We start from the raw sequence: 12,825 nt of genomic DNA, 5'->3' as shown, positions 1-12,825 counted from the left end.
ACACAGAGTTCTATTTGGCTAAAAAGAAGAGAAAAATCATGTTGTCTGTAGGAAAGTTGGTAGAAGTAGAAATCATCATGTTAAGTGAAACAAGTAAGAACACAAAACAACAAATATCACGTATATTGCACACATGAAATCTGGGGGAGGGGGAGGATGTGATAGCAAAAACCAGGAACTGTTGGAGACTTGGAAACAGAAAAGGGGGGGCAGTGGTAAGAAAGGGTCACAGAGGGATAAATATGAACAAAGTGCATTAGATGCATGTACAGAAATGTCACAGTGAAGCTCATTCTTTGCACAACTAATATACACAAATAAAAAAATAAAGACCTTTTCAATACAAGTTCAAATAAGGAACTTTTGAGAAGAAAAATAAAGGCCATTCCATAGCCTGACTGAAGAACCAGGACCCGGACCTTAGTGCTCCCTACTCTAGAGGAATCATCATGCAAAAAAAGTTTCTTAGACTCTTGGGCTTGACACAGACAATGCCATCCCTAGATACATAAATTGGATTGTAGGTGCTCCCAAAGCAGAAGACACAGTTATGAGGCTAATGTCAAATGAAAGGCAGGGGGTTGGGGGAATGAAAGAAAAAACCTAATAGACGTTTGAGGAGAAAGGTCTGTCTGACCTGATATAAATTTTATGTAGTGTATATGTTTGAAAATGTTACACGGCACCACATTCATTTGTACAATTTTTATGTTTTTGTGTATCAGGTTAAGTGCCATACTGGTGACAATTCTATTGCTTCTCTGACTTCACCCTTGGACTCTGATCCTTTCAATGGTGGGTGAGGGCTTATTCACCTCAGTCCCTCTAGTTTCCAGATGCAAAGAAATGGAAAGATGAATATAGCAATAAGACCGCAGTGTTGAAAGCTCCAGACAGAATGCTGAATCTCTTCAGCAAAGCACTCGTGGCCCTCCGAAGACAGACTTCAGGAACCAGTTTCATAATCATGAAAACTTGCAAGCATCCTTAAGATTTATGACTGTGTACAAGTAAGTTCAGGGCAGTAGCATTCATCACAGCGAAAAAGTGGAAATGGCCTAATTTCTACTAGTGGCAAAACAGTTAAAAGAACACGGTATGGATCTGTATAACACAGTAGGTTTGGAGAAATCAAGTCCAACAGATGAAAAATAATTTGAAGTAGTAGAGGAATTCAGAGTATTTGCTTAAACAGGTGCTATGGGTCAGATGTCCCTACAAAAGTTATATTACCAATTATTTCATCCTCATTGTGTGGGTGGGAAGATAGGGTGGAGCCTTATCCATCCAGTGGCTCTGTGGCTTCCTAGGAGAGGATGCCTGTCTCATTATGTGATATCCTACACTACCTCAGCGCTACAGAAAATCCTCATCAGCAAAAAAGACTTTATCAGATGTGGTCACCTGATTTTGAATTTCCCTGCCTTCAGAACTGTGAGCCAAATAAACCTTTCCTCCTTATACATGACTTGGCCTGTGGTATTCAGTTGCAGCAACAGAAAACACTAAGGATATCTGGATTTTACAATAGACTCTCACTGCTCATTTCAGAAGGATGCTAATTGCTATTTTTAAAGTATGACCTAAGAAGCAAAGATGCAGTATTCTGACTTCATAAACCTTAGACACTGCACTTTTCCAGATTCAGAAGCTCCTTTGGAAATATTATGACATAATTTTCATCAACATTTTTGCCTTCTTTTACTTTAAGAATGATTTGAAGGACAGGGAGTAAGCTCGGTCAGTAAAGTGCTTGCTGTAGAAGCAGAAAGACCTGAGAGTCTCAGAACCTATATTTTAAGCTGGATGTGGTGACACACACTTGTAATTCCAGTGCTGGGGAGGTATGACAGACAGATTCCCACAGCTTCCTGGCTGACCAGCCAGACAGTCTAATTGTTGAGCTCCAAGTCAATGAGAGACCGTGTGTCAAAAATGAGGTGGATGAGTCAGGAATGGTGGTACATGTCTTTAGCCCCAACACTTGGGAGGCAGAGGCAGGCAGAGCTCTGTGAGATTAAGACTAGCCTGCTCTACATAGTGAATTCCTGGTTAGCAGGGCTATAGGAAGATTCTATCTCAACTCCTCTAAACAACAACAAGAACAACAACAAACACCCCAAATCAAAGCATAAAAGAAAATGAAGTGGCTGGTGCAAGTGACAACATTCACAGTTGATCTCTGGCCTTCACACGCATGCACACTCATGTGTTTGTGCACCTACACACATGTGCACCATATATACACACACCTACATACACATACACACACACACACACACACAGAGAGAGAGAGAGAGAGAGAGAGAGAGAGTTTAAGGGAGAGAGGGAGAGAGGGAGAGAGAGAGAGAGGGGGTGAGAGAGAGAGAGAGAGAGAGAGAGAGAGAGAGAGAGAGAGAGAGACTGAATAAAGAATGATCTGGAAGTCCAGAGATGGAACCTCTCTCCCCCAGTTTTGTTCATTCTTCACAGCCCTTCATGCTTAGTGAGGGGCTTGCACTCTTTGCTGAATGAATACAGGCCGACTTAACTTTGGGAATCAACAGCACACTTTCACACATGCCAGATTCTCAATTTATAAATATTTACCATCAGGATTTGATTTTAACTTTAATTAGCCCAACTGTTAAGGATACCTCCAAAGTGAGAAATGTAATCCATTACTTCGCACCAGATGTAGCTTTGGCGGTTGGTCTTTTATCTTTTATAGTGAATGAGACGCAAGCATCAAATGATTAAAGTGTGATGTTTTATGGTGAAGGAATCAAAACACAAAACTGACCAAACCTGGGAAAATGAATGCATGACCAAGAGACAGGAGATAAAGAGGGTGGAATTCTTCAAGTTGCTATGTCCTTAAAACATCTGAGTTCTACGGATGCTTTAAAAAGGGCTGTTTGTCAGTTCTTATTAAAAAGTTAAAAGTCACCAAGATAAACTTCTTAAAAATGCACTTTTGACAGAGGACACTATAAGTTAACAGTCACTGTGCTGAGGGACTATTTGCTTTAACTGGAAAATTCTCACTATGACATTATGTACCCAAGGTTGTTTACTAGCACAATGATGCTTTAGAAAAACAGTCAAATTTAACTGCTAAATTCCAAAAGAGTCCTGCATCTGGTTCAGTGGTTCCCACTCTTTAAACCTAGTGGTTCCTTTTCATAAAACTAAAAACAGCACACATTCCTTATGTATCCTGGAGAATCTCAGACACAAAGCAGTGTAACTCCCTGCAAAACCAGGAGCCAAGAGGCTTTTTTCTAGCTTTTTACATGATGCACAGACTTAACACCTTCCTTAGCAGGCATCGGGCCTGTCTTTGAAGCACACCCAGCTCTCTTTGCCCAGAGAATCTCAGGCAACCCCTGAGAGAAGGAAGCTAATGTGCTTGGGTGACAAGCATCCATCTAGTTAATGGCCTGTTGAGGAATCTTGTTTTGGTTCAGGGTCATATAACAATTAGTTATGGAGTACTTACTATGTGCCAGGCATGGTACTAAGTGCTTCTAGACATGTTTCATTTTACTGGATACACGAACTCTGAGGCCAGGATGAGAACCTTTTGTTTCACAAGAGACAAAGTAAGGCAAAAAGAATGTAACATCATATCCTAAGTTACTTGGCTGAGGAGTACACAAAAGGATAATGCTGAAGGCCTGGCTAGAGTCCCAGCCTGGTGCCTATCTGCCCTGTCACAAGGCCTCTCTCAACTCACCTGTCCCCATGCTTGCCACTCTGGACCACTTTTTATAGTTTTCCCTCACCTGTACCCTATCTATACTATTATTTACTTAATGCTTATCTTTAAATTTTTGAACTAGTTATATATTTCTAGTATGTTAAACATCCAACTATCAGACACTTCAAATGTCCCCACAGGCCTTCCCATCCCACTCACCTCTACCTTAAACTTCTTCACCTGCCTCAGGCACAATGTAGGGCTCATCTAAGCATACCCTCTACTGAGAACCAGAAGAGGATCATAGTGGGCAGATCCCCCAGTGAGCCAGCTACATTTCCACAGTGGGGTTCTCAGAAGCAAACTGCAACTAGACATATACATTATCTGCACAAGTTTTCCAGGAGTAATAATACATGCTGTAAACAAGTATGTCTCAGAGCCTAGGGCAGGTCCACCATCTGTTTTCAAATAAAGTTTTATTGCAACATGGCCGTTTTGAGTTCTAATGCTTTCCACATTACAAAGGCATTGTTGAATATGTGCTATACAGAACTCAAGTGCAGAAAAGCCTAAAATAGTTGAAGTCAAATATTTTTCAAGAAAAGTTTGCTAGGGCCTTTAAAATTTTTTTCTACTTATGGGGCTGGCTTAGCACTTAAGAGCACTGGCTGTTCTTCCAGAGGACCCAGATTAAATTCCACATGGTGGCTAACAACTGTCAGTAACTCCAGTTCCGGGGGATCCAATGCCCTCTTCTGGCCTCCACAGGCTTCCATGACATGGGTGCACTTACATACATGCAGACAAAACACTCATCACATACAATAAAAGTAAACAAATAAAAATTTTTTTTTCTACTTATGACTCCTTTTTGCCTGAGAAATTTTTATACAATCCTGGGTATACAGGTATATAAAACAGGTAATGCAAATCAGACACTTAACTGATAATAAATCATGAAGAAAGTTATTTTAACATAATTGTTTGGCACACATATAATTTTACTATTTATTAAGGATGAAAGAAAATTTGCATACTAATGGGATGGAATGTGCTTGCTTATTTTTATATGAGGAATGAAATCTTGGCTGAATATTTGATACTGCAGGACATTTTTCACAGTTGACTGATATTTTGATTTGACAATCTTCAATGATGAGAAAGTTGCTTCACAGAAATACAGGGTACAAAATGGCAGGAGCATGCTTAGAGCCATTTCAGAAATTGTTGGAAATTTTGTCCAATTCTGTCCTAATCCCAAGCCAAAATTCATTAAAAATGTTTAATGAAACGTGAGTCAGAAACTCAAACGGCAGTTTTAAAAACCAAACGTTCTAAGACAATACCATCTAAAGATATACTAATTTGGTTATTGTATGCTAAGGAATGACTGTAGCGAAATATTGTCTTTGTTTCCTGCAATTACACTACTACACTCTTACAAAAGAATACTTTGTATGTACAGTTAAAAAAGAGACCCTGCAATTCATAACACAGAATAACCTAGAATTCGAGCCAAGGCAGTATTTGCTGGTTTGGGGTACTGTGATGGCACGTACAGTGCTAAGTTCAGAACCAAGGCTGCAATGTGTGGTACCAGAGCCATTCAGATTCAGATGTGGGTTGATTTTGATCACTGTGCATTCAGAAACCTTCTCCTGTTTCATAATCCCACACCCAGTTACATGACCCCACGTATGGCCGTGATTCAGTTTAAGAAGCTGTGCTGTGGGGCATTACCAGTGATGCAGCTGCTAAGTGCAAATCAAGCCAAATGAAGCCTATTGACCAATACTTCTTTATCAAGGGGCTACCAAATGACAATCTTGGCTCAGGGCTCAACGTCCATTAGTGAATAAAGCTGGGGCTCTATTTCCTGTAGCCATCAGGATATAAACAACTTCAATATAACTTAGCATTAGAGAAGGTCCTAATGTTTTATTTTTCCTATAAGATGTACCCTGGGAATCTGACCTTTATGTTCTTTCAAAACTTGAAATTCTAAAACTATAACTATGGGCTAAGATCTTGCTTTTTCTTTTTCTTTCTTTTAGCACACAAATGCTAGAGATGAAACTCTAATTCTGTGAAATTGCCCATTAACTTCTGCAGGAAAGATCAACTTGTTGGACTTTTTCATAATTGCCAAATGTGCTCTGGGCTCTTTAATACACAGTCCTTTAGCTCTGTGCTGAGAATGGAAAAAAGAAAAAGTATCGAGACATCAAGGGGTACACAGTCAGCGAAGGAGCCAGGCTTGTGTTTTTTTAAGATTGAGGTTTTAAATTGCAATCCACATTAACTGGGTCACATATTAACCTTCTGCTAAAAGAAGCCTGAGGGACGGAGGTGATGTCCAGCTTCCACCAAGATTTCATTATCTACTATCTGCTTTTGCAACTCCAACTAGGTATCAGGTGAATTAAGGGAAAAACCAATTTCTACATTCCTTGGATGCGATCAAATTGATTATCTCTGGGCAGAGCAAAAGAAGGCTGGAAATAACAGGTGCCGCTTCATATTTGTGTGTCTGTCCTGCCCTGATTATCTGTTTATTTATACCAGTTATTGACAACATTTTGTACCATACAAAGAAGTATTTTTTTTTTTAATTTATTGAGCTTCAAAAGGAGACACAGGAAGCATCTGTTTCTAGGGAAACCTGAGGTTGGAAGCTCTTGGTTTTCAGATCACAGAGTGCATTCCTACACATGTGGTGGTCTATTGTACAGTGACAGCCCTTCTTCCTCATTTACCTCATCCCATTTACAAAATTAATGCAACAATGGGAGATGATTATTGATGTTCATTATTAAATCATTAATTCGTCCCACACGATGATTCAGAATTATTCATTAAACTTGCTGGAAGGAAGCATGGTTTTACTTCTGCAGTGGCTTGGGGAGGGATGTGTTCTTTAAAAGGATATTTTATAACAACACAATTATCATAATTAAAAGCTACTCCGATAGTCTGATGAGCTTCTGACATATTTTTGAGTACTGGCATTTTAGCATGAGGAGAGAAATGAGATGGAATTGTATTAGGGAATAACACTGCTGTGGGGGACAAAAGCTGGAGGCAATATTAAATACCACCTGCCACTGTCACCCCAGTTTTATCAAGGTCTTTAAATTAATGAATTTTATAAAACAGCACTTGAACTTCCGGCTTTCCGAAATGAGCTGACATTTTATCGCCATGGTCTTGGCTACTGTCCATATTCCAGGGTGGTGCACAGGCCCATGTCTACCATTTCAGGTCTCCCAACCCAGCAGTCCATGGCAGCTGCATCCACACCCCAATCAGAAATTCAGGTCCCTAGTTTTCCCTGTGACTGAAGGGCCTGGCCTAGCATGCCCTGGAAACCCATAGTGGACTAAAAGAGGCACCTTCTTAACACAGAGGTGGGGCCTAGAGGCAAGGTGGGAGGCACTTTAGGAGAAAAAAACTAGACTGCCAAATGATGCTGGAAGGCTGGCAGGTGGATGAGGGAGAGACAAAGGCCACAGTGCCCTGTGATGTGGGATGGACAATCTGAACATACCATGGGAAGGCTGTCCAGGGAGCTTCATGGGATTTAGAGCTTGCTCTGCATTGTGCCTGGTCCAGGGCATGAATCTCTGCTGAGTTGTGCCAGCTGGCCCCTGAGGGTTGGATATGAGTCTAAGACTTTGCTTCCTATACTCTTTCTATACCAATGAGGTCTCCCTGTGCAGTGACACATGAGCCGGACTTCTCAAATCCCTCAAGAAGCTGATGGTCTAGTGGGAGATTTGGACATGTTAATACTTGCAAATCCACTTAGTAAATGCTGGCATCAAGGCACAACTTGGGGAGGAGTGAGGAGCTTCATACCGAAAGCGTCGAGGCTGAGTAGGTTTGGTCATGTAATATGGAAGTGGCTAAAGTATAAGGCAAGAATTTCTGAGAAGGGCAAGGTGAGGAGCTGGGCCTTATGCCAAGGCAGGAAAGGGTGCCAAGAAGGGCGTGACCACTGAGCTGCCTCTAGGGCCCAGATGAGAAAGTGTGACTCAAAGAAGTGACTGGTTGGAGTAACATGAAGGAGGTAGAACTAACGGGACATGAATGATCAGAGTCCTCTGTCCTGCCCCCAGGCAAGGAAGTCCCTACTGGACCCAGAGTCCTCAGGATGCCAGGACCTGAGGCCATCAAGAGTAGATAAAGAAGGCAAACCCCAGCTCTGCCTCATGCTTACAAAGAAACTTTCTGATTGTAATATGGCTTCCCATTTAGCTCTGTCTATGAGAAGGGGCTGTGTGGCTGGGGCTTGTCCTGCTTAAAAGCATTAACTGGCTTTACAGCTACAGATATCAACCTCTGTGAGAGGATTACAGGACTCTAGGGAGACACAGGCAACTCTGGGTAGGTGTGTCCACAAGCCCAGTTCTGGAGCCTGTAGGGTTGCTGCATCCCGTAACCATGTCCTCTAGGCTCTAGGTGGATGAAGCTTCTTCCAAGGATGGAACCCTAGATGTTAACCCTGTGGGTCTTCTCAGGATCTGGGGGTTCTTATGAACAGCACAATCCCACTTACTACTTGAGAACATTGACATAATGAAGAACAGAGAGCTTCAGAAGCACAGCATTTGCATCATTTACCATTTGTTCTAAAAGGGACAATTGTGGTGGTATTGAATGTTGTCCTGGGTTGATTCTCTGTTGCACAACAGTCTCCATGGTAGAACTGATGCCATCCTGACACTTCACTTCCTTGGCATCAGACAAGCTTTCCATACTAACTCAAGCATGGCATTAAATTTTAAAGGCCTTTAATAGAAGTTTTCTAACTTCATCCCCATGGAACAGTTGGAAAATGTCTCTCATTATGCAAGCTTTTTGTAAAATGTCTCAGAAGTACAGAAGGGCCTATTGTACTTTTCACAAGTAAATGCAAACACATTTAATACTGGAGTGTGAATAAAAGAGTAGCAGGATTTTTTTTTTTAATTTAACAAAGGCTGACTCTTGGGTGAGACCACCTCTAGCCTTTCTCCTTCCCCATAACAAATAAATGAAGGCATTTGCATATTAGAAGTGTTTGATACAAGTAAGCCACAGAACCATCTAAAAGAAGGTGTTGGGACCAAGACAAGACATATAACAGTTATGGCTAGAGTCCTGCTAGGCCATTAGCCACTTAGGGAAGCAGCCTAGGACATGGCATTTCTCTGGAGAGCGACCCTGCACCCTAGGCCTCCGAGGAGGAGAGAGGAAGTAGGAGCTAGCACCAGGGAGTATGTCATCAGAAGCTGAGACCTACTTTCAGAAATGGGGCATCTTCATTACGTGAGTGCACATGTGTGGCTCACACATATGATGCATTAACTTCCTAGGTGTCTGGGGAGGAGTGGGAAGGGTTCAACTCAGAGGGGTAGACAGGTGTTTACCTAACCTGTCTGTTTTCAGCAGGTGGCTACTTTTAGATGTTTCTATAATCGTTATTCTAGATTATTCTCTGTCTTAATTTCACGTAAGTCTGTAGCAAGGTGATCAGAATGCATACAGTTTCCCCTCTTATTCAGGACAGAATTGGAAGTCACCCCACTACAGGGGAATCCATGAAGGTCCCAGGACTAGCCACCTAAGCCCCATGGGGCTTCCTAGGTAGCATGTGAGGACTTCTGGTAGGAAGATTGGCTCCTAAGGGTCATCTGTCCTTGAACCAGTTCATGCTTCCCAGAGAAGTAAAGGAAGTTGTCTCTATCTCTTACCATCTCCCAAGGCAGAGATAGCCACATTTTTGGTCCCATGTCCCAGGAACCCTCACTTCCAGGAACCCCACCCTCAACTGTAGATAGCTACTACAGGTTTGTGTGTGGTAGATCGGGGCCATCTGAAATGCTTCCCAGGATTACGCCTCCCAACCATCCTATGACACTGACTACCATTGTTCCTACTTAAAAGTATGGAAATTGAGGCAGGAAGGATTTGACACTGTCTACAGCCACACTACCAGTGAGTGGTGGAACTGGGATCAGAACCAATTCCATTCCAAGCTCTGTCCCCTCTTCCCTGTGCCAGGTGGCACAAGGGCTTCAGAAAGAGCTGGAGACAGTCACAAACACCAGGTACTACCTGCTTTGATGAGCTTATCCGCCAGCTCCTTCCGCACAGTCTTGGTGAGGTTGAAGTAGTCATCGTCCTCATCAATGCTCTGTAGGAACAATGGGATGTGCTGGAAGACGATGGCATGCTGGCATCTCTGCTGCTCTGCAATGCTCAGCTGCTGGTCCAGCCAGTGGTCCTGGGCCTGCTTCAGCACAGGGCACCTCGAGGCATCATATAAGAACTGGGAGTTGAGCACCAGGAACAGAACACCCCCGACCCAGAAGCTGAAGTAGTCATCTCCCCACGTCTGGCAGAATTCCTCCACAGTCTCAGCTGTGGGGACATTGCCCAAATCATGGTTGCCACTGACCAGGACCAGTGGGATGTCTCGGTCAACAGCCTTTAACACCCGCTGCAGGTCCTCTGTCTGTTCTTTCCGCCAGGGTGTCCCTGGAAGAGGAAAAGTGATGATCTGAGAGGGCCGAAGGCATGTACATGAAATTAAGACAAAAATCTAGAATAACATTATGGGAACTTCAAAGTTGTCACCTTATGAAAACAGTGGCAAACACCTGCTTACGCCTCTGTGATGGATAGCTTTAGTGTCAACTTAACACACCTGGGTTAAGGGAGCTTCAGTTGGGGAATTGCCTCTATTGGACTGGCCTGTGGCCATGTCTGAGGGGCATCTTCTTGATGAGTGATGTGGGAGGGCCCAGCCCACTGTGGGTGGTGCCACCCCTGGGCAGGTGGGCCTGTGTTGCATAAGAAAGCAGGCTGAGCAGGGGCCGGGGGGGGGGGCAAGCCAGTAAGTAGCATTCCTCCATGGCCTGTGCTCCAGCTCCTGCCTCCAGGTTCCTGCCCTGAGTTCCTACTTTGGGCTCCTAGATGAACTGTGACCTGGGATATGTAAGCTAATAAACCCTTTCCTCCCCAAGTCGGTAGAGGTCAGAGTATTTTGTCACAACAATGTAGAAACTAAGACAGAAATTGGTACCAGAGAATGAGATATTGCTGTGACAGACCTGACCTTGGTGTTTTGGGGAGGACTGTGGAAGTATTTAGAACTTTGGGCTGGAAAAGCCATTGCGTGCTCAGAGTTTGTTGCAGTGGAGCTTGGAACAGTTATGTTGAAAGAGATGTGGATGACGGAGGCCTGGCTTGTGAAGCCTCAAAGGGAAGTGGAGACCATCAGGGCTGTTCGTGTGAGATTTTGGATTGAGAATCTGTGGGTTCTGGTCGGCTGGGTCTGAAGAATCACCTGTGATTAAGGGACCAGAACCTGAAGCAAAACCTTTGCTTTACTGGGACAATTGATGCTGGTTAGCTGGGGCTGAAAAATCAGCTGTAAGTAACAAGAGGCCAGCATCACTGAGGTGAAGTCTTCTGGGAGGTTGTTCCTCAGGGTCAGCACACAGAGGGGACCTGAGCCTCTATCTCAAGCTGGAAGCAGGACTTGGTAATGTGTAAGTCTCCTGCATAGTTCTGGTGTTGAAAGCGTGAAGGGGTCACAGAGAGCAGCTGAGGCTTGGCACTCTGAGGGCCAGGAAAGGCCATAGGTTAAAGTACAGCTTCAGTTGCAGCGAAGACCCCAGGATTGAAGGGGTCATGGAGAGAAACTGAGGCTTTGCACCCCAAGAGGCAAGAAGAGGCCATTGGTGAAGGTGTAGCCTCAGTTTCAGTGGCAACCCAGCTTTTTGGAGATGCCGGGACCATGGGACGACCACCAAGGACAGCGGCAGATGTGGCATGGAGCTGGCCTGAGTCTGCGAGACGAGCTGAGTGTGTTGGGGACTGCAGAGTCAGAGCAGTGGATCTGCCAGTACCCTTTGGAGCCCAGAAGATCGTGAGTGAATCCCAGATGTACAGCCTTGAGCTACTTTGCTGGACTTTGGTTTTGCTTAGGTATGCCCTATTCTTCCCTTTGAAATAAGACGGTACTTGTTTTGGATTTTACAGAAGCCCACCCACAGTTAAGAGACCTTTAAGAGACTATGGACTTTTAAATGTTTGGATTTTTTTAAGGAATGTGGGGTTTTTAAGGTTGTACTGTCTTATACTGTGATATTAACATCATATCTTGGGGACAAAAATTGGAAAGTTTATGGTTTAATAGTGATGTTTATCAAGTTGATAAGGGGTCAATTGTGCTGGATAGGTTTAGTGTCAACTTGACACACCTGGGTTGAGGGAGCCTCAATTGGGGAATTTCCTCTATTGGACTGGCCTGTGGCCATGTCTGAGGGGCATCTTCTTGATGAGTGATGTGGGAGGGCCCAGCCCACTGTGGGTGTTGCCACCCCTGGGCAGGTGGGCCTGTGTTGCATAAGAAAGCAGGCTGAGCAGGGGCCAGGGGAGCAAGCCAGTAAGCAGCATTCCTCCATGGCCTGTGCTCCAGCTCCTGTCTCCAGGTTCCTGCCCTGACTTTCTACCTTGGGCTCCCGGATGAACTGTGGCCCGGGATATGTAAGCTAATAAACCCTACCTCCCCAAGTTGGTAGCGGTCAGAGTGTTTTGTCACAGCATTGAAGAAACAAACTAAGCCTCTGAGCTGAATCCCTCCTGCTCCTCCCTGGACACCTGGGAAGTTCACTATGTAGTTACCTGCCTCACATTGCTGAATGAGTTGATTCTGATATTAGACATCAGAGAAACTTAACATCTACCTTCTGTTTCTATGAACACTAAACAGATGGCTGCAACTTTTCTCCTGTTTCAATGGTGCACCTGGCTACCCTAGTTCTATCTGTGTGGACCTGGCTTTGAACAACAGCCCCACACTGCTATTCGTTTCAGTGTTTCTAACCATTTACATGGTCTTGCAGAATGCATCAGTATCTTTAGGGGAGAAATCCTTAGAAATTAAGTGGCTTAGATCAATCTGTCAAGTGTCCCAATACAAGAAGAGGCACTTTACATTCCGCCAGCAGCACACCAGGGTACACAGGCTCAGCATCTTAGTGCTCAGCACATCCTCCCTCCTCTTCCAGCATGAGGAACTCAAAATGGAAATGATTATTTGAATAGAGATCTGAAAAATGTGTGGGTAACCAGAGCCCTCCTTCTCT

General features: G+C 43.8%; 1 protein-coding gene across 2 annotated transcripts in view; it reads right to left on the bottom strand.

Annotated features, from left to right (window-relative positions):
* Cpped1 (calcineurin like phosphoesterase domain containing 1) overlaps positions 1–12,825 on the bottom strand; it is a 125,292-nt gene that overhangs the window by 20,233 nt on the left and 92,234 nt on the right. Inside the window, exon 3 of one of the 2 annotated variants that reach the window (XM_008829909.3) lies at positions 9,785–10,207. The exons of the other annotated variant lie outside the window; for it this stretch is intronic. Coding sequence (XP_008828131.1) covers positions 9,785–10,207 — 423 coding nt within the window. The remainder of the gene's footprint in view (positions 1–9,784; positions 10,208–12,825) is intronic. 2 annotated transcript variants of the gene reach the window in all.

The sequence above is a fragment of the Nannospalax galili genome, unplaced genomic scaffold (genome assembly GCF_000622305.1).
Source record: "Nannospalax galili isolate Female #2095 unplaced genomic scaffold, S.galili_v1.0 scaffold32, whole genome shotgun sequence".
In the NCBI taxonomy this organism is placed as follows: Eukaryota; Metazoa; Chordata; class Mammalia; order Rodentia; family Spalacidae; genus Nannospalax; species Nannospalax galili.
The sequence above is the reverse complement of the archived record's forward strand: the minus strand, read 5'-3'. Positions and strand labels throughout refer to the sequence as shown.